Source organism: Ruditapes philippinarum, unplaced genomic scaffold (genome assembly GCF_026571515.1).
Source record: "Ruditapes philippinarum isolate M1 unplaced genomic scaffold, ASM2657151v2 ctg1722_1_1_1_1, whole genome shotgun sequence".
Taxonomy (NCBI): domain Eukaryota; kingdom Metazoa; phylum Mollusca; class Bivalvia; order Venerida; family Veneridae; genus Ruditapes; species Ruditapes philippinarum.
The window spans coordinates 60,079-82,843 of record NW_026859735.1 but is presented as its reverse complement, the minus strand read 5'-3'; the positions used below and the strand labels follow the sequence as shown (position 1 = coordinate 82,843).

Here is a 22,765-nt window from a genome sequence, read left to right as displayed (position 1 = left end):
TTTTTAGTACCAGTCCACTTTTTGACTGAACTGTTTGAGATATTAATTTGAAAGTTGGAATACTTGTTTACAATCATGATTCCCAAACATGTCCAGGAGAAGGTAATTCTGTCAAAGATTTTATTTGAATTATGGCCATTGTTCACTTTAAAAATACAGAGATTCTTGTATTGCCTTTTACTGCAAAAACTTTTTTTATTGGCAAGCAATAAAAAAGTCGAGCGCGCTGTCTTACGGACAGCTCTTGTTTGATGAACTTGGCCAATTTTACAAACTTTATCTAGAATGTACTTTTTATTTCAAATACACATATAAAATTTCATGGAAATATTGATAAAATTATAAAGTTCTTAAATTCCATTAAGCTCTATTAATTTTTAAGTGACTATTTAAAAAAAAAATCCTCTTCCCAAGTAGCTAATGAATTTTGTAGAAATTCTATAAGGAATAAATACTTTTAAAAAGGCATATAAATGTTGGTCAATGTGTGGTATATGCAGGCCTCGACATTAGCGGTGGTCCGTTGGTCCGAGACCACTTGATTTTGGCAAGGACCACCTAATTTTAAAACCCACTGGTCCGTCTGACCACTTGAATTTCCTGGTTGATGCAAGGCTCATTTGGGAGAATGGCGATTGGTCAAAAACATGTTATATACTTTTGTTTAAAATCATGTGTCCGATGTACATGTATATGGTTCATTAATCTCTGATTAGTTAAAGAAGTTCCCTATGTCATCAATAACTTTCATTTGAAGTCGCCAAAATTTTGTTTATGCAAGTTAAAAAAGTTAAGAATTTGTGATATTAATTTAGGTACAAAATTCATTAAAATGGTGCTAGTAATTATGCATTGTCTGATACCCACGGCAGAACCATTAACATTTATGTTATGTTCAACCGTGAGTATCCGATGATGGTAATTATATGATATCGGATAAACTTAAATTAACGGCAGCAAACGAAAGGAACTGGAAAAAATACATCTAGAAATTCTTTGCTATTTATCTTTATTTTAACTGTATAACAATAAGAGATCTATTTCTCCTAGAGTTAAAAATACTTTAAAAGGTTAAAAATACTCAATGTCAAAAATGAATATCAACCAACAAGCAACAGGGAGGTAAAAATTCTGTATTATAAATATGTGAGAAAAATAAGCTAAACTATAGTTATCTATAACATTGTTATTATTTTAATAATTTAGATTAGATAGTTTATTAGTTTCATTAAAAATGTTTATCTATAATAGATTATCATGACTTATCAGCAATGAATATTTGAATAACAGTAAGAAAATAACAGACACAAATGGTTTCACTAATAATTCCCTAACTTGAGTTGAGGGAGTAATCACTTCAATATAAAAGTTAACATAAATAAGAGCTCTGATGTGTTTTTTTGAATGACATAAAAACAAACAAACAAACAAATAACTGTACGATAGAATACCTACTGATTTGCTCTCCTTTTTCTGATTAGATGAAAAATATTTATCTAAAAATATCTGTTTTCTTTATAGGTTAATAATACATCTTTGTCATCAAGTTCATTTTTTTCTACATTTGCAGTAAAATGATTTAATAATGATAACTGACCACCTGACTTCTGGAAGGACCACCTAACTTTCAAATCTAGTGGTCCGGCGTACCACCTGCTAAAAAAGTTAGAGTCGAGGCCTGTATATGTATGAAATAAGCCACCAGATGTCAGATTTTTCAAACTTGTCTGAATTTTAGATAACTAGATTTCACTGTAAAATACCCATTTTTTCGTGGCTTTTACATGACCCAGATACTAACTTCCAAACAGAAACTGAGGTAGCAAGAAAATCTGCTTTATCATAAGAAAACAATAAAAAAGTAGTTTTTTAAACAATGTAATATTTATGGTCACATTGAAGATTCTGTATCTGGTTTGTGTGTTACATATTGTACAATTAGTTTGTCTCCCCTAAAGTACTTTGTTGATGGGTTTAGATGTTAATGAAGTAAAAAAAAAAGTGAATTTATATTTTTATTCTCTAAGATATGGCCTCCTGAAAAATACAATAATTATTGAGAAAATTTGGGATCTCTAAAAAACTTTTTTTGGATCTAAAAAACTATTTTTGAAGTAGAATTTGGCATCTATAAAAAACTATGTTTGAAGTAGAATTTGGGATAAATAAGAACTATTTGTGATGTAATATAACCCTGAATCTGCTGGAATTGATAAATGTTATGCTTTTTCCAGCAGTATAGAGCAGACTGACCAAGTTCTATACTTTTGGTAATTTAGTTTTTGTATTTTGATAATAAAACCCCTTAAACTTTGAATAAACTGTTCCAAATTCAAAGCTGGGCTGTTCCATTACAAAAATTCAGCAGGTTAAGGGTTTTCAAAATTTGATGCACATTGATACAGAATATTTTAGATTGTAATCCAGTAAAATTTACCCATGGTAGAATGTATGCAATTTTCATGTATTTGGTGTATTTTTGCTTCCATATGTAAACAGTGTATATCCTTTTTGTTGTTAGCGTGTGGTGTGAGGTTGATTTAATAAAATAATATAAACATATTTTTTGTTGTGTTTGATTTTTACATAATGATAATTGTCCCCCGTCTGATATAGAAATCTGTCTGTCCAAACATATTGATACTTCGGGGGCAATGGGAACAATAGGTAAGTTACTAACAGTAAATTTCTTTTGATGCTATTCATTTAGTAAGCTCTTATGTGGTACTTTTTCTCTTACATCGCTAAAAGAACAAAAGAGATAACAAAAGAGTAGCCACTTAAATACCAAACTTTGAGCACATCCGTCTGTCCGTCCGCCTGTCACATTTTTGTGTCCGGTCCATAATTATGTCATTTATCAAAGGAATTGGAAATAACTTGGCACAAATGTTTGTAATAATAAGACGATGTGTCATGCACAACAACCGGACCCCTTCCTACAAGGTCAAGGTCACACTTGGTGATTAAAGGTCAACAGTGTCTAGAGGGTAAAATTTCTTTTCCGTGAAGGAATTTTGAAAATACTTGGCACAAATGTTAACAATAAAGAGACGATGCGTCATGCGCAATTACCAGTTGACTGCCTCCAAGGTCAAGGTCACAGTTGGAGGTCAAATATTAACATAGTCTGTTTCAGGGTATATTTTGTGTCCGGTCACTAACTAGGTCAAGGTCATTGAAAAACGCTTGTCCCAGCAAAACTTCTACATGTATAGAGGATTTCAATATAACTTGGCATGGTCTTTTATAGGATATATCTTGTGTGCAGTCCATAATTTATTTATTGTTAAAGGGATTTTGACACAAATGTTCACAATGGAACCATGTGTTATATGCAACAGTCCGACTCCTACCTTTAATGTCGAGGTCCCACTTTAGTGCTTAAGCTTAACATGGTCTGTTATTGTGCAGTGTATAACATTTTCATCTATCAAGGGATTTTAAAATAACTGCACAAATGTTAACAATAATATTACGACATGTCATGCGCAACACCTAGACCCCTACCTCAAAGGTCAAGGTCACACTGAGGTCAAAGCCTAAAATATTCTTTTACAGGGTATGATGCCAAGTCAAGTCCATGCAAAAAGAATGCTTTGGTGAATTGCCCACATAACTTGATTGAGGACTGGACACGAAAATATACCCAGTTTAATCCATTTTGTATTTGTCTCATTTTTTGACTTTGAAATAGTGATAACTATACAAATGTATTTCTGTTGACACATACACAGGGGTTATTTCATTATATTTCTTTAATGAATTTATTGTTACTTGCATATGCAGACCTAGCATTGATCAAAATTGTGCACTGAAAGTCCAGATCCATACCTCAAGTTTGTGCTTCATGTAAAACTTCCCTTAGGTAGGGGACGTTGATAACTCTTACAAATTATCATTTCTGGAAAGAGGAAGCATTTTTAAGATCAGTGGTTCTTTTAATTTGCCTTATTTTCGCTGAAATCATTTAGAGATGTATGGATTCTGGATCGAAGTGATGGACCCATGTTTCGTATTGAGTTACGATCCGGTAGATAAAATCAGGTTCATCCTTGTAGCGAGACAAAAGATGTTTTGAAATGTCAACCCCGGTCCGTTTCTGGTCGTCAGTCAACTGTCTGGGGACCCAATCTAGCGGAAACCTTTGAGGTGCCATAGACATCAGAATTGCCTGAACTGAACCAAAGCTTATACCCACTTCCCTAGCAATGCTTTGCAGGTCTGGCCTTCTGTCGCACATGACCAGATCGTGCACAGCTTCGGCAGTTTCATCGTTGCCATGGTGGCCGCTCAGGCCGCTGATCATCTCCAATGCTCTCTCCGCCCCTCTAAAATTCAGCAACTATTTTTTTACAGTGCTATAGGAAGGGGACTCCTTCCCAAGTGTATCCATGAAGCCTTCATGGATTTCCTTTGGGGGAGGGGGGGGGGCATCCCATTCTTACAAAACTTAATTTCGGCTCTAATTTCAACTTTCTCCATTTAGTCTAAATGATACACCCCTTTACTGACTAAAGTGTGTTTTATGTTACTTAATCTGTGTAAAACCGTGTGTAGCTCGGTCAGTAATCTTTAATAAGATATCGGTATCGACGCATCGTGTGTAAATGTCAGTGTAGTGGCTAGAAGAATATCAGGCCGAGAACTTTTTGATCATTTCTCGTATACTTGTTGCCAATATTAAATTTAAATTAACAATTTCAGTTAAATATTTATTGAGCAGAAGAACATATTTAAATGTTTTTACCCACATTTATAACCATTAAATTTTATTACAATGAGAAGTGCAATGATTATGTTATTACAATGAACTATAGAAATAAAGAAGTTTGAAACGTATATATTATACATGTGTACTTGACAAAAAAACAAGACAATTAACTGCTAAACAATCAATGACATAGTAATGTCACTATGATTGGTATATGTAAGTGTTTACATTCAATACAGCCATTGGTTCTTTTTATATGTCCCTGTATACAAAATTAGTTTAACAAAATCAATTTTTAAGGGAGTTGGGGAGATGAATATAATGTGGCAGTTTTGGTCCCAATTGCGTTTTTTCTTAATGGAGTACTGTAAAACACAACAACTCCTTGGACAAGACCTTCAAGTTGAGACTGAACTTGACCCGCATTCATAAATGACTGACATTCAAGGTCATTTTTTTTATCTCACCTTAAAAAAAAAGAAAAAGAAGAAGAAGAAAGAACTTGTTAATACTCTAGTTGCTACTGTTTCGGTCCAAATAACCTGGAAGTTAGTCAGAAAGGTAGTTTAGTTACTTTTTAGCTCAAGATCGAATATGGATTATCTGGGACCAAAAACTGGGCCACACAGTCCAATTATGGAGAAAAAAACCAACCACATTGTTTTACAACCTAGAGAAAAACATTTAGCACCAATATCCTTAACATTTGTCAGAAAGATTGTTTAAATGATTTCAAGGTCATGACCTTGAGTCAAAAACTGGGTTACACAGCGTAAATATGGAAAAGCGTGGCGGAACTGTATCGATCCAAATATCCTGGAAACTGGCCAGAAAGGTTGTTAAGATTACTTCTAGCTTTAGTTTAAATATGGTTTATCTGGGCACAGCACAAACATCCTGACAATTTGTCAGATAGGTTGTTTTGGTGATTTCCAGCAGCTTCCTGGAGTTAAATCTATGTCACACAGCCCAAATATGGAAAAACTTTGTTTACACTCTAAAGCGAACGTTTTCGGTTCAAATATCCGTGAAATGGGTTAGAAGAGTCATGCTCAAGTTCGAATGTGGGTCATCTGGGGTCAAAACAAAGTATTTTCTCCGTTTAGAATATTCTTTTCCTACAAGTTAATTTATTTTTACCTACAAATGCCACAGACACTATGAAGTTAATGACCATCTAAAATTGTTCAATTCTATGGCTATGATGCCTGTATATTAAGACAATTGTTGACTGACAGGACAATAGACCATAAAATTTTTACAAAGTATATTAAATGAGAAGTGATATATTTTAGGTCTGTGGTAATTTCATTATATGTCTCGTGATCGAAAACCATCAATATGAAAACCATTCCGTGCTAACCATGCACATATATCATACGACAACTTCACTAAAACAACTATAATCTCACCCAAAGGCTTTGTATGACCACTGTCCTGGTAGGCTGCCCGAGCGTCATACGTCATGGGGTAATGTTAAAGTAAGTAAATGCCTTGTGGTGTATTTTTTTAAAGAGGTAATTAGTGCTATATATATGGTATATATAAATATAACAATACAAACATTGATTTTTTATCATTTTTTTTTAAATTTCTTAATTCCATAACATTTCAAACAATTCGATTCTACTCTTCAGTATATCCTACTGGATACTTGATGTCAAAGCCAGCTGGACAAGATGGGGTCTGGCAACATTTGCCTGGTGCAGGTGGGTTCATGTGACACTGTTGTGGAAGCTGCCATTGTACACACCTGCAAAATATATCAACATATTCAACAAGTGTACAAAAAAACGAGATTAGGCTTTATAGACCTTATACACACGTAACCTTTGTAAAGCAGCGTTTTGTAGACCGACCAACCATCCCTATACAACACTGTGCACAGTATTAATTTTTCCCAAGTTAGGTTTCCCATTGAAATTAACATTCTGTAGAGGAACACATTTCAGCAACAACTAGATTATTTTCTCCTAAATGGCATTGCTCTGCAGAGGTTAAATGTACTCATTGTCACCCCCAAAAATGTAAGGCTTTGAAAATTTTCTCATGCTAGATAATTGTTTTTCTCCTTTCTCGGGTTAGGGTTAGGGTTATATGTTTCTGTTTTTTCAATAACGAACTTCTTCTTTCCAGATGAAAACTCACCAGTCATCACAGAATTGCTATGATTATCTTCAATATTGAAGGAAATAATTAATGTTAAAAAGACTAAAAAGTGTTGGAGCAAAACTCTAAATACCGTATTCCGGTATAAACCGGACAAGGTTAAATGTTTAAATCTCCCCTTTTTTACCTGCCGATATTCTGTTTAAGACGTCTAATGCATCTGTTCACACATATTTTTAAACAGTAATGAATGAAAAGTGTAAGAATCGGCGAAAAAGCTATATTTTTCTATTTTGTGATCATGATTTCTGCAAGCGTCCAGAGATACTGCTCCAATACTGTCGTGACTTATAAATCCTAAGAAAAGGCTTACAGTTGTGTGCATTGGTATTTTCCGGTTGCTCCTTCTACACACTGGCATCTGAATTTACAACCGTCCTTCCAAGATTGACCTTGTGTATACAGATGTCCGGCATAAACACAGCCTAAGTAAGGATAAACAATTACATATAATGTAATGTATCCATAAGATTCCTGGTAAAATACTGTAATTTCGAAGAAATACGAAATTGTATCCGTATTCAATACTTGGCATTCATCGTTTAGCCTAGTATTCATTAGTCAATCAAAATGACGAAGTTTACTTGCATTTCCATTCGTCAAAGAAATTGTTATTAAATTAATACATTTCATTGAACAAAGTATTTTAAGCCCGCCTAATTTTAAAAATATTTCAGTACTCGTGAACGGACGCACGCAATATAAAGTTTAAAGTACTTAGAAATAAAACATGGAATAAATAACAAAATATTGCTTACCGGAACCTGATCCTGTCATGGTGCCACCAGTTCCAGTTCCGGTTCCAGTCATGGTTCCTGTTCCTGTGATAACACCACCACCGCCAGTTCCAGTAACGGTACCAGTCATTGAACCTCCGGAAGTTTGACTTGCTGTAATAAAACAAGTTCGGTCCGATAATTTTTTATCTATAAAAATAGGAACACATGTGCAAGGATTTCTAGATTTGTTAGATAGAAGTGCTAAAATTAAAAACAGAATTTTCCGCAGCTAAATGATGTTTTATTTAAACAAAATACACTGTTTCAATACGGAAAATTTGTTATGATACGTTTTTTGCTTCATTTTATTCTCTTTGCATACATAAATCCGATCATGACGAAAAGCAACATCCAAACTTTGAGAATCTTCCATGTGTACACCTTATTGATTAATTACTTACAGCACAAATGGCATGTGCCAGCACAGTTCTGCGATGCCCATTGTTTGTAGTCGGTGCTGGTACAAATGGACGGGTCGTAAGCGGCACAGTTTGCGATGGTGTCACTGCAACCTATGGAAAAAATATTTTTTTGAACTTTGAATAGTGAATAATTTGCTAACGTTGACAACCTTTTGCCCTATAATTAACGAGAACTTTCATAATATGAATACTAATAAAATCCCTCTATCATATGGGTTTCAATATAAAGCTACTACCATAAAGTTGCGCTGTCAAAAAGTGAAATGGCCTCTAGAACTGACAAATTTTGTTCAAGCTTAATTTTTTTTTAAAGATTGCTTATTCATTTGCATGATTTCGAAACAGAGTTATTGTTGGAAATTGCCTGTTTTTGATACTTTCGGAGTTGTTGAATGCTAAGCGAAACATTTGCATCATTTAGTTTTATTCAGAATGGTCAGTGAAGCGCATACTGTAGACTGACCTTTTCACGAATTCATAATTCAAAAAGGTTGCGTATGGAATTTCACGCGAATTTCTTGAATTTACGCTGATTTCGATTCTGAAAATAAGCGAAAAATAAATATCGAAAATATTTCCCAATTTACAGTATTTGCATAATTTTTTATACGGGGAAGTCAAAGTCCGGGGCCGCAAGGCGGCCCGGGTTTTGTCTTGCCCCGCTAAAGACTACACGTGTTTATTTAAAAAGAATATAAAATAAAAAATAATAATACGGGGAAGTCAAAGAACGGGCCCGCAATTGGGCTTTGGCTTGCCCGGCTATAGACTACACGTGTATATTTAAAAGAAAAAAAAAACAATTAAAAAATGCATAGAATTCTATACCTATCAATGAAATTTTCAGTGTCAATTCTAGTCGGTCGCCGCTATTTACAATGTAACTCAATGATAATAGGCAGGTTATTCCGATAACGGAACAAACCTCAATTTTTCGGATACATGATAATCGTCGAGTGTTCCGAGTGAAAACGGAAGCGGTGCATAAAATACCGAATGGTACCTTTAAAACGGAAAAAAATAAAAGGAATCCCCGATCATAGGCTTTGCCTAATTTCATATTATATTCAAGTGGATTGCTTAATGATTGAAATGATTGGTTGAACACTTGTGTGCTTTTGGAATATTAAAAATAGTCTGAATATGCTTACCTTTATTTGCATTACATTTTTAAAATCAATGGTACATTACCATACTCTGCTTAAAATTATATCTATACAGTAGAATATTTGGCACACTTATTAAAGAAAGTGTTATCATTGCGAAAGTAGATACTAGTAAGTAACATGACAAAAGTGCAAACATAAAATTGAGTAATATTATTGGTGAACGGTAAACTTACTTCCTGTCATGGTTCCTGTTCCACCTGTCATAGTTCCAGTTCCGGTTCCACCTGTCATAGTTCCAGTTCCGGTTCCACCAGTCATGGTTCCGGTTCCACCAGTCATGGTTCCAGTACCACCTGTCATTGCTGTCATTATAGTTTCAAATAAATGATACACGGGAATTTACTGGATTTTTGTCAGAATCACAGCCATTATAATTGTTATAAAAAACTTTCAAAATTATAGTGGAAATTATTTATTTATAATTATACCGCAGTGATTATTGCAGGTATTTCAATTGTACCATATTTCTTGTGTATTGTAAGTATTGAGTAAATACACCACAGACAATTTTTATTCATTTAAAATCATAATATATGGATTGAATATACATTTCAAAAATCAAAGAGTACTAAATTTGAACCGCTTGAAGAATCACTTACAGAAGTCATGATCTTAGACAGTATTACTTTTGCATTCAAAAGTAGTGAAAACTGATCCTATGTTATACTTACTTCCGCCGCACATATTACATGTTTTTGCACAGTTTTGTTGGGCATAGACTTTAGCGGCGGCATCAGAGCAGATGTGGTTGGCTTGATTCAACAAGGCACAGTTTGATGCAACGTCACCACAGCCTGTAAACAAACACAAACAAAAGTCAAAATCTGTAATAAGACCGGATGTAAATGAAAGGCGTTTTTTTAAAACAAATCTAAGTGTTTATCTCTATTTCTTATTTTTTAATGTTTTGTTTTTCATATTTACTTCCTGTCATGGTTCCAGTTCCACCAGTCATTGTGCCAGTTCCGGTACCACCAGTCATTGTTCCAGTTCCAGTTCCTCCTGTTTTTGTATAACAAAAAAGGTATTTACGTTACAAATCGTATAGTTATTATTACTATTTTATAGAACCGATACCATTGTTTAATTGTTGAAGTTGCCATGATAGATTTACAAAACATCTTTAGAAAATTTGGCTACAATAGCACATGAATATTTTAAAACGAACATAATATGTAATAACTAACATGCTATACCTAAAAGTATATACCGGTATTCAATTAATCATACGAAATTGCAGGTGTTAAAATACAATTGATAGACGATACGCGCTTAATGTCATTTCGTCAAGCACATTTTCTGTATTGAACTTAGCCATAACATGGTATGCAAGGGCAACAACACATAATTTTATCTTTTGACATTTTGGTATTCGTTATAGTACATGAACACGACATCAAAGCAAGCTGAACGACAACAAGACACTTTAGCTTGCCATATTTCAGCACCCATGTTATGGAACGGGATAGCCTCCCATCTCATTGTGAAAATGCATACTGTTGAGTGTCTTTAATTTAATAACTCATTACGTACATGTATGGACGGTACATAGGTGATATTTAAGGTAAACGATCACTAGTCACCTTTGATATAGAATATAAGTGATGTTTAGGGTGTAAGAAGCGCTCAGTGAGAAATATTCAGGGTGTAAGAAGTGCTTAGTGAGTGATGTTCAGGGTTGTGAGAAGTGCTCAGTGAGTAATGTTTAGGGTGTAAGAAGTGCTCAGTGAGTAATGTTTAGGGTGTAAAAAGTGCTCAGTGAGTAATGTTCCGGGTTGTGAGAAGTGCTCAGTGAGTAATGTTCAGGGTGTGAGAAGTGCTCAGTGAGTAATGTTCAGGGTGTAAGAAGTGCTCAGTGAGTAATGTTCAGGGTGTGAGAAGTGCTCAGTGAGTAATGTTCAGGGTGTAAGAAGTGCTCAGTGAGTAATGTTCAGGGTGTAAGAAGTGCTCAGTGAATAATGTGCAGGATTGTGAGAAGTGCTCAGTGAGTAATGTTCAGGGTGTAAGAAGTGCTCAGTTAGTAATGTTCAGGGTATGGAAAGTGCTCAATGAGAAATGTTCAGGGTGTGAGAAGTGCTCGGTGAGTAATGTTCAGGGTGTAGAAAGTGCTCAGTGAGTAATGTTCAGGGTATAAAAAGTGCTCAGTGAGTAATGTTCAGGGTGTGAGAAGTGTTCAGTGAGAAATGTTCAGGGTGTGAGAAGTGCTCAGTGAGTAATGTTCAGGGTGTAAGAAGTGTTCAGTGTGTAATGTTAAGGGTGTAAGAAGTGCTCAGTGAGTAATGTTCAGGGTGTAAGAAGTGCTCAGTGAGTAATGTTCAGGGTGTGACAAGTGCTCAGTGAGAAATGTTCAGGGTGTGAGAAGTGCTCAGTGAGTAATGTTCAGGGTGTAAGAAGTGCTCAGTGAGTAATGTTCAGGGTGTAAGAAGTGCTCAGTGAGTAATGTTCAGGGTGTAAGAAGTGTTCAGTGTGAATGTTCAGGGTGTAAGAAGTGCTCCGTGAGGGATATACAGGGTGTCAGAAGGGCTCAGTGAGTAATGTTTAGGGTGAAAGAAGTGCTCATTGAGTAATGTTCATTGTGTTAGAAGTGCTCAGTGAATAATGTTCATGGTGTAATAAGTGTTCAGTGTGAATGTTCAGGGTGTAAGAAGTGCTCAGTGTGTAATGTTAAGGGTGTAAGAAGTGCTCAGTGAGGAATATTCAGGGTATGAGAAGTGCTCGGTGAGTAATGTTTAGGGTATAGAAAGTGCTCAGTGAGTAATGTCCAGGGTGTAAAAAGTGCTCAGTGAGTAATATTCAGGGTGTGAGAAGTGTTCAGTGTGAATGTTGAGGGTGTGAGAAGTGCTCACTGAGTAATGTTTAGGGTGTAAGAAGTGCTTAGTGAGTAATGTTCAGGGTGTAAAAAGTGATCAGTGAGTAATGTTCAGGGTGTAATTAGTGTTCAGTGTAAATGTTCAGGGTGTAAGATGTGTTCAGTGTGTAATGTTAATGGTGTAAGAAGTGCTCAGTGAGTAATATTCAGGGTGTAAGAAGTGCTCAGTGAGTAATATTCAGGGTGTAAGAAGTGCTCAGTGTGTAATGTTAAGGGTGTAAGAAGTGCTCAGTGAGTAATATTCAGGGTGTAAGAAGTGCTCAGTGTGTAATGTTAAGGGTGTAAGAAGTGCTCAGTGAGTATTATTCAGGGTGTAAGAAGTGCTCAGTGTGTAATGTTTAAGTGTGTAAGAAGTGCTCAGTGAGTAAAGTTTAGGGTGTAAGAAGTGCTCAGTGAGTAATGTTCAGGGTGTAAGAAGTGCTCAGTGTGTAATGTTAAGGGTGTAAGAAGTGCTCAGTGAGTAATATTCAGGGTGGAAGAAGTGCTCACTGAGTAATGTTCAGGGTGTGAGAACTGCTCAGTGAGTGATGGTCAAGGTGTGAGAAGTGCTCAGTGAGTAAAGTTTAGGGTGTAAGAAGTGGTCAGTGAGTAATGTTCAGGGTGTAAGAAGTGTTCAGTGTGTAATGTTAAGGGTGTAAGAAGAGCTCAGTGAGTAATATTCAGGGTGGAAGAAGTGCTCACTGAGTAATGTTCAGGGTGTGAGAACTGCTCAGTGAGTGACGGTCAAGGTGTGAGAAGTGCTCAGTGAGTAAAGTTTAGGGTGTAAGAAGTGCTTAGTGAGTAATGTTCACGTTGTAAGAAGTGCTCAGTGTGTAATGTTAAGGATGTAAGAGAGCTCAGTGAGTAATATTCAGGGTGGAAGAAGTGCTCACTGAGTAATGTTCAGGGTGTGAGAACTGCTCAATGAGTGATGGTCAAGGTGTGAGAAGTGCTTTGCGAGAAATGTTCAGGGTGTAAGAAGTGCCCAGTGAGTGACGATCAGGGTATAAGAAATGCGCAAGATGTTGAGGTTTATAAGTAATGTTCTTCTGTCATTCCACTTACAGGCATTTTGATTTTTAGGAAGATTAAAAGATGTCTTCACACTTGAGGTTTTTCTGTATAAAAATTGTTAGAACATCTAAAGTATAAGAGCTAAATAATATAAATAATTGAAAAGTAGCATCATGTACTGGTGAATAAACGCTTGAACCATGCCCCTGTAAGCTGAAGAATATTTCGAGAGAACTCCTTCAGTTGAGAACGCCAAAACGACAGCCTGCCATTACAAGGACGTCAAACGACAATTAATTTTTATTCATTATAAGTCTCCTATGAGAACCAACATCTTTTTTTGGCCGGGAAAATTTACTTTCTTTATAACATTTGAGTTGCGAAAAAATTACAACAAAAATTCAAATACACAATGTCATGTAATCTGCAAATGAAAGCACAATTCTATCGCTGTGCTGGCATTACTTGATGCTAAATTTAGATTCCTAAGCTATAATTAGAATGTAGCGTCACATCACGTGATTGTAACTGGTGTAATCTTTTTTTTAAAGAAATAATATATGAACGTATGTTTGTCTGTATGCATACCTCCACACATATTACAAAACGCTGCACAATTTTCTTTTGCCCAAGCCTTGAATTTGATGTCTGTGCACATAGCCTTTTCATAAGCATTGCAGTCTGATTTCTTGTCCATACAATACGTGGCAGAGGCGCCACCTGTCAGACAATTTAAGCCTTACTACCCATCAAAATTCCTTATATATTATTTGTTATGTTCAATAACAAAAAGAATTAGAAAAAAAGCAAACCCGCCCACTCCCAAACCAACCGACCACTCCTACCCCATCCATCGAATTTTCGTCTATCTTCTTACTTCACTTTTTATTCTGGATGGTGGCAGGGCGGAGTTTGCAACAATAATGTTGTTCAATAAATTTGCAACAACTTGAAAGTGTGTATTAAACGTGAAAGATTGTATTAAATCTCAGAATTTTGATGGATAGTATGAAGTCAAGCTTAAGCATAAAAAAGCATAGCTTGTAAAGATTTCAAGCCTGTAATATCAAAAGCAGAATGTTTATACAAATAAGAATTGTCCATACAGAAACAGTCAAACCCGTGAGAAAAACCGCCTGAGAAAAAAAGACGCATACAGAAAACTCCGATATTAATGACCATCATTGAAAATTGGCATGAGTTGAACTAAAATGCTCTTAGATATTTGAAAGTGTGATAATGAACAAATATTATTTTTGCTTTTTTCAAAGACTGGTCCACACAAAGAGGTTTGACTGTAATGTTAAAGCTAAGCATGCTAGACAAAATTAAACAAATAAAACTTAAATAATTAGTATGTATTAAAGTACTAGATTATATCTTGCAGAAAAAAATGTGCTATGAAAATTTCGCGATTTTGGAAAGCATGAACTTTCTGAAACAATAATATATCCGTACAAGCTGCATTATGCATTATTTTAAAAGACATTCACTATACTGTATACCTAATACACATAAAAAGCAAGCCTAATTGATAAAGCATATTTTAAAAAAAGTTTAAACGTCTTTACATACCAGTTCCGCCGGTCATAGTTCCAGTGCCTCCAGTCATGGTTCCAGTACCTCCAGTCATGGTTCCAGTACCTCCAGTCATGGTTCCAGTACCTCCTGTCATTGATCCTAAAAAATACAAAAAATGCTTATCACAATCGATATAATATCATATAATATATAAGTAGCATATAATTATGATTTTAACTTATTGCACTTTTCTTTCTTCTAAAGGGTGTAAAGCTACAAATAGCTTTAGTGTTTTAATTTATTTTGTTTAATAGGATTACAATACTTATGAATAATTCGAAACACGTATACTTTACTAAATTGACTTTAATAGACAACGCCGGTCTTTTGCAATATAATTTTGTAAATAAATGCTTACTTATCAACACTAACCTACGAACATACTCTACAAATTTCAAAAGTTGTACAAACATTTTAATAAACTAATTGCAATAATTAAATACAAAAGTAAAAAAGTGTTTCTATAATTAAAAAGCTCCATTAAAGGCTAGTGCTAAGTTTACATAAAAGCATAAGCAAATAATTTATTATGCCTGCCTCAGAAACGAGAAAATGTTTACTTCTTTGGAAAAAGGCAAACTTTTAAAAAAGTTCTATAAAGTATATATAATTGTTTGGAGCAAGTTAGATGCTTGTTACCTTAAGAAAGTAGTGCTTGATTTGAAATTATTTGTAATAGAAAAAGCAATTTGTAAACAAAGTGGTATTTTGACTTTCATACAAAATACTATTTTACTATAACTGTACTAATTGCCCGTATGCAAAAGAACAAAAATGATTCAGGTAATTGGCCTATAACTATAAATTATAACTAAATTATAGAACATACCGTATTACCGGCGGCAGTGATGGCAGATCACTGCAGTGATGGCAGATATCTGAAAATTACCGATCGATACAGGTAGGCTATAAATTTGGTTGGTTTAATTATATTACACAAATACGGCCCATTGAATGGAGATACTGTACGGTAATTTTGGACTAGTTTTTTCCCCTGTTTTAAGACTATTTTGAGCAGGTTAAAAGTGACAGCCTCGGAAAAATCGGGAAAATGTCTGTTTTCTGTTCAAAATATCTCAAGTTTTAGGTAAATGGCAGGATTTCCTGTTATCAATATAGACGTTCATCCATTGGGGTCACGCAAGCCAAATATCTACCCCGTGAGTCTTTTCTAGAAAGTTTTACAGGCGATCAATCTTGTCCGGTCGAAGAAAAAATGCTGCCGTTGTAGGCAGATACATAATATAAATGCTACCGTCGATGGCAGAAATACCATGAAAGTGGCTAACATTCTGACAGAAAATCAAGTTCAATCTTTTAATCAATTCCTCTTTTCTTTGCGTCCTTTTAGTCGGAATCGAGACGTTAAACTATCATTTCTAATATTTTCTCAAGATAGAAAATTTATTAATGCGGTATGTGCATCGAAAAAAACTTTTTAGCAACATGCAGTTACAATACAAGTACGACAAAATTGCACTATAAATAGAGAAATGAACATGAAAAACTTCATTTTTCTATATTCATGCATGTGTGCTTGATCTGTTGTGTCTGTCAGTTACATGCATACAATACTATATGTAACTTAAGTTTAGCAGCGCACTCCCTTTTTAAGACATATCGCCAATTGCATATTACAGCAAGTAACTTCTGTAAGTGGATATTCATTTGCTAGCATATGAAATTATTTTCTCGAGGTAACAATGTTCATCGCTTTGTGACAAATAAAGGCTGAAATTTACTTAATCGGCAGATTATAAGTTATTAAATTGATGTAATAAAGGGGAGACTATTAACCTTGCAACTGGCATCAGTGTATCATAAAACAATTGTTAATGTAAAATGGAAAGATAATATTATTGACAGTTCAAATATTTCCCTATATTATCAAGTTCTTGAAAAACACGAGAACGTGGATTCATTGCTTTAAATTTCATGTTTTTAATAACGCTGCAGTTTGCCTTTGAATTACATTTACTTTGCTAAACTATTAATAGCAGTTCTAACATCACGTGCTCCCATTTAACTATACATATTTTTTACATTCATTTTAGTTGTAACTATGACAATTTTTTCGTACTTGTATTGTAACTGCATGTTGCTAAAATTTTTTTTTCGATGCACATACCGCATTAATAAATTTTCTATCTTGAGAAAATATTAGAAATGATAGTTTAACGTATCAATTTCGACTAAAAGGACGCAAAGAAAAGAGGAATTGATAAAAGATTGAACTTGATTTTCTTTCAGAATGTTAGCCACTTTCATAGTATTTCTGCCATCGACGGCAGCATTTATATTATGTATCTGCCTACAACGGCAGCATTTTTTCTTCGACCGGACAAAATTGAGCGCCTGTAAAACTTTCAAGAAAAGACTCACGGGGTAGATATTTGGCTTGCGTGACCCCAATGGATGAACGTCTATATTGATAACAGGAAATCCTGCCATTTACTTAAAACTTGAGATATTTTGAACAGAAAACAGACTTTTTCCGGATTTTTCCGAGGCTGTCACTTTTAACCTGCTCAAAATAGTCTTAAAAGAGGGAAAAAACGAGCCCAAAATTACCTTACAGTATCTCCATTCAATGGACAATAGTTTTATAGCAATGAAATGGGCCGTATTTGTGTAATATAATTAAACCAACCAAATTTTTAACCTACCTGTGTCGATCGGTAATTTTCAGATATCTGCCATCACTGCAGTGATCTGCCATCACTGGCGCCGGTAATACGGTGTGTAGAAGTGCATCAAAAAAAAAAAAAAAGAAAAAAATAGAAAGCCATTGAAAAATAAATATAAAAGCATTTCTAGGGTATAATGGACCTTTAAGATTTGCATTAAAAATTCTCACCGCATTTGTTGCAATAATGTGCACAGTTGTTTAACACCCAGGTAGCGTAATCTTTGCTTGTACACACGGCCTGTGTGTAAGCTGCGCAGTTGGGCAGTTTGTCGGCGCAAGTGCCTTTAATAAATAAGAACAAGAATAGAATAAAACAAAATGACTGGTAATTACGGGATGATTAAATAAAATATATTCAGAACAAAGAAAAATATCAAGAATAAAAAGTAATTGAACCAAAAAAATCTTAAATCGTTGCTGTAAAGATTTTATGTATTTTATGTCCAGGGAGATCAGAATATAAAGCTGCGGCCTACAAATTGCGTTTCTATCTTAAGCTAGAATCAATTATGTTTGTTATATCAATTTAGTTCTTTGGTAACAGATCACCATGTTATTACAGCATACTCCTGATCTTTGGAACAAGATTTAGAATATTTCTTAGATTTCGTAATATCGGGCATAAACTGTATATTAATAGGGTTATACTGTAAGACTTAGAAAAAAATCGGATCATTGTAACAAAATTTGAACATCTATAAGGGTTCGTCATATCGGGAGTTTACTGTATATTAATGGGTTTTATACTTTAAAGAAACAATATTATTTGTTCTCTGTACAATGAACATTCAAAAGTGCCTGACGACAACTGTAATCACGTTGCTATAGTTACTCACCAGTCATAGTTCCTCCTGTCATAGTTCCAGTACCGCCTGTCATTGTTCCGGTTCCTCCGGTCATAGTGCCTCCAGTTCCTATGTACCAAGCGACAAAAATATTGTTTATATATTCATGACATTTTTGTAAAAGCTCAGTATATGCCGCATTTTTCTATGTGTCATACCGATACCTTACGAGCATCGATAAAGCCAAGTGACACCACAATTTTTCTAACTAAAAAGATTATCTAAGTCTACGAAAAGTTACGAAGACTTCCGAATTGCACTTTCATCTGGACAACCGGAAATCAATCACACGTAAATAATTATAGCAATATTGAACAGTTAAATATCAACTTATTTAAACTGTCTCAGGCATTTGTGCCGATTTCTTTTGAAAAAAAAATCTTTAATTTTATATTAAATTGTCTGCATGTGGTTATTTCAATCTGTTCTTTAAATAAATGTTACTTTTAAAAGTGAAACAATTTTCATAATGATAATATGACGCACTACAAATTCTGCATTCAAGATAATTAAAACCCGTTAATTTCATAAAAAGAAAGCGAAAAAAAGTATATCTCAAGTAAATGAATTACTTGTCCATTAATTGATTAATCATTGCTCAAAGCAAAACGAAAGTAAGAAAAGACGGGCTAACAGCATTGCACATAAGCTATCCTGATCCAAAAAGAAAAAAAAAACGTGAACAAGTTGACGCTTACATCTGTTCTTGCAAATAGCGTAAAGTTACACTTTTTAATCATCAGGAGGGACATTGAAAAAGATGTATAACCAGTAGCATAACTCACAAAGCAAAAATGTTATTCTGAACAAATCAACTTCCGGTAAACAAAGCTTTACGATAAAACATACGTTATTTCAAGATGAAGACATATTCAATTAAAAGGCGAGTCGACGTTTCGTGATGTACACATATAAAAATAAAAACTGCATCAATAAAGCACGTTTCATTAAACATTTCCAACAAACACCATACATTGGAAATAAGCTGGAATATAAAAAGAAAGGTTTGTTCAGCTTGAAGGAAAGTTTATATGTTTGTTAACAGTTGCTGAAGCTTCAAAGCCCATGGACACAAATAAAGCTTTATTACAAGCAATGTCGAGTCTGCGGGAGACAGAATTTCTTGTGGAACTAGGTTGTCGCCGAAGAAGTGGTGTTAGCAGAAGCATTTTTAAAAACCGGAAGAAGCATCTTGAAGCATTTTGGCGACATCAAAGTATCAGCTAAAGGGTTTCCTTATTTATTAAAAGCTCAGTGTTGGCAAAACTCTAAGTATATAGCTGCAGATATACAAGCTAAAAGTTCCGTCCAAACTGTTTGCCATCCATGTTAAAAGCGATAAAAAGCTGTCCAATGCAGGATATTGTACGTGTTTTGACGGGTTTCATACCTGTTCCTGTTCCAGTTCCGGTTCCTACGGGGATCGAAATTCCACCTGATACTGTTAAATTTAAATAATCCGACAAGTTATTCTCAAGTGTTGTTTTTGGTTATCACCTTTGATATTTTTCATTTGTTGTGAATAAATTTTAGAGTTTTGTGTACATATTTTTAATCTCGTAGAAATTAGAATTTAAAAATACGTGAAGAAAATGATGACGATTTTACAATAATTGCCATGGATTTAAAAATGATAAACCATCAAGGTCAAGGACAAAGTTATAGGCAATCTACCTCCACATTTATTGCACCAATGTTGACAGTTTTCGAAGACCCAGTCATGGTAGCTAGCTTGATCACAAATGGAGTGATCGTAACTGGCACAATCCGGTAATTTGTCGGCGCATGCTATATAAAGGGAGATAATCTTATAACACCAAAAATGAAAATATTTTCAAGAGTAAATTATTCGATAAATGTAAATATTTATAGACTTCAAGAATTAGATTTAACATATGAAAAACTTGAAGATATATCTAATCGGTCACATCGGTCACTATGTTTGCTGAAACTATAAAATTCTTTGCGGTGAAGTATTTGCCATATACTCGAATATCAATATTCATAAATGACGAGGTTCAGTTTAATTAGAATGAAATTGCGATAGTATCACCACCTCCACCACCGGTTCCGCCAGTTCCTGTCATGTGACCACTTCCTGGGACTAAACCGGTTCCTCCTGTTCCGGTGACGACTCCTGTTCCGCCTGTTCCTGTCATAGTTCCACCAGTTCCGGTCCCTCCAGTTCCGGTCATGGTTCCCCCGGTTCCGGTCATGGTTCCCCCTGTTCCGGTCATGGTTCCCCCTGTTCCGGTCATGGTTCCCCCTGTTCCTGTCATGGTTCCACCTGTCATGGCGCCTAATTTATATAATTCAAAATTGTGAATTTAAAGACAAACGCCGGTTAATCGATTAGAGATATATTTTCTAAGCTTTGTCCTTCTCTGTAAAAACAATCTGTAATGTGTAAAGTATAGCCATTATGATTCTTGTGGCAATGGGCAACATAAATATTGATTTTGATTAACATACATTTGCAATTTCAATGTTTATCATGAAAATATGATGAAAATATGATAAAAATATGATGAAAAAGTAAAAATACCAAATATATTGAATAAACTGATTGTGCAATGTATGGTTTGAAACTAATATAAATGATCAGCGTTTTAGGTGACATTGCATCTATTATGTACTCAAAAGGGATTGATCAAGACCTGGTTGGCTAAATTCTACAATTGATATAAAAATACTTAAAAAGTGTGAATACATGTACAATTATAATACGACGAGCCTGCTTAATGCATGAAGAAAGGTACTTACTAAGCTCTATTATTGCATAAAAGTATACGTAATAAATCGGTTATTCCGAGTTTTGTTATCTGTATTCCGTATTCGGGACCAATTTATTGTGCTATGCTTTCCACGTGCTATTGTTTTCTTTTTCGTTACACGTATACCTGCGTGCGCAGTTTTGATATGCAGGAAATTTATCATTTGTTTTAAATAACAATCATACTAATATCAGCCATCAGTAATTTGTGTCTTAACATTAATTTTTTTAAAGTAAAGACGGCAGAAGTTTATCCTCTGCCAATGCCTTTCGTAATACTTTTAAGGTAATTTTCAAATATAACCTTTGCTTTGATCCTTGCTTAAGTTGAATTTTCATGCTCTTGTTGAAATTCTTATGTTTTGTCACCAAACATATATCTATAATGTCAATTTAACAGGCGATATGAATAAGTTTGACATGCCCTGATTCTAACTACTTTAAACTTCTCCTTCGTCCTTAAAAAGTTTTCGTTTGCCGACTTTTCATGTAAACCTTTCCAACATATAAATCAAGCGTTAGAATTCAATCAGTAAATAGCTTAATGAGGGAAAAATGTAAAGAAATAGTCATTTAATTATTCAGGTGTTAAATACGCTGTTTAACAATTTAAAAAAGGTTAAGTGTTGAATACAACCTAATGTACAAAATAAACGGCGGTAAAATGGTAATAGGCAGAAATCAGAGTAACAAAAAAAATCGAAATATTTTTTTTCAACAGTGGTCAGAGTATAAAATTTGTCATACCATGATTCAATCGAGAAGGTATTGTTTAAAAGATTCAGATTTAAATGAAGATGACCCCTCGTCTGTTGTATATCTCTAAAATACAGTGCATTAAATAAAGTTATTCATATTGTGAATACATGTGTAATGTTCACTCAGTGTCCCAGTTTGGTTCCCGAACTTACCACATTTGTTGCAGAATTTTGCACAGTGTTTGGAAACCCAGTCTGCGAATGAAGAATCTGTGCAGACGGCCGCGGTGTAGGCAGCACAGTTTGGAATGGTATCTTGGCATGCTACAAGCAAAACGAAAACAAAATTTTAATCCCTCGAGTAAAAGCTTTTTGGCAATTAATTACACTAAATGTTTATTATTTTTATGAGGTTCAATATGCTAATATAGGATAATCTAACACTGTTCTGTCTAAACATTTGGATTTTTGATAGTTAGTTTTATTACCCCTCACTTTTTTCGTAATGCTAATTTCCCATAGGCCTCTGGGAGTTATTTTTACTGTTAATGCAAGTGTACCACGTGACTAAGAATTTTGTACTGTTACATAGGTAACAGTATTTTTCAACAGGTCACGTGGTCTATTTCCTAAATAAAATGAAATAAAATGGCAGCCATTTTTTTCTTGATTCATTTAACGTTAAACCCCGATAGGACATCGATTTCTCCTCTGGAGTCACTATCACGCCCGTTTAACTCACAACGAGTGAAAAATATCCATCGGTAAAAATGTTGTGAGCAACTTCCGTTCCTCGTTGTGAGCACCCATCTATGACAGGTGACACGAATAAAAAGGTGAGTTTTTCATAATTTTTGAAGATTACAGACATTTATGTAAAGATATCGGAATGCAGTTAGCTAGCGATGTGTTTTCCGAGTATGCACATGTAAAGATATTGCCTGTTGTCGACAATTTGATTGAAATACCGTGCGACGCAGTCACTCGGGGTAGCTGGAAAACTGGAGACAACTTCTCTCCGGACCAAATTTAACATTGAAAACGTCGATTCTGGTGAAGTTTTG

At 34.7% G+C, this 22,765-nt stretch overlaps 1 protein-coding gene across 8 annotated transcripts in view; it reads right to left on the bottom strand.

Annotated features, from left to right (window-relative positions):
• Window positions 1–6,279: 6,279 nt before the first annotated feature.
• The window catches only part of LOC132757714 (putative per-hexamer repeat protein 5), a 28,175-nt gene continuing 11,689 nt past the window's right edge, over window positions 6,280–22,765 (bottom strand). The window contains exons 6-21 of one of the 8 annotated variants that reach the window (XM_060749074.1): window positions 21,915–22,025; window positions 20,477–20,529; window positions 20,287–20,434; window positions 19,905–20,018; window positions 19,621–19,671; window positions 18,222–18,299; window positions 17,554–17,667; window positions 14,691–14,795; window positions 13,704–13,835; window positions 10,178–10,255; window positions 9,925–10,047; window positions 9,427–9,555; window positions 8,064–8,174; window positions 7,642–7,773; window positions 7,197–7,308; window positions 6,280–6,467 (exon numbers count right to left, since the gene is read on the bottom strand). In XM_060749074.1, coding sequence (XP_060605057.1) covers window positions 6,341–6,467; window positions 7,197–7,308; window positions 7,642–7,773; window positions 8,064–8,174; window positions 9,427–9,555; window positions 9,925–10,047; window positions 10,178–10,255; window positions 13,704–13,835; window positions 14,691–14,795; window positions 17,554–17,667; window positions 18,222–18,299; window positions 19,621–19,671; window positions 19,905–20,018; window positions 20,287–20,434; window positions 20,477–20,529; window positions 21,915–22,025 — 1,718 coding nt within the window. In that variant the 3' untranslated portion in view covers window positions 6,280–6,340. Of the gene's footprint in view, window positions 6,468–7,196; window positions 7,309–7,641; window positions 7,774–8,063; window positions 8,175–9,426; window positions 9,556–9,924; window positions 10,048–10,177; window positions 10,256–13,703; window positions 13,836–14,690; window positions 14,796–17,553; window positions 17,668–18,221; window positions 18,300–19,620; window positions 19,672–19,904; window positions 20,019–20,286; window positions 20,530–21,914; window positions 22,026–22,765 lie in introns of all 8 variants that reach the window. The other 7 variants (XM_060749073.1, XM_060749071.1, XM_060749075.1 and 4 more) reach the window with 7 other exon arrangements.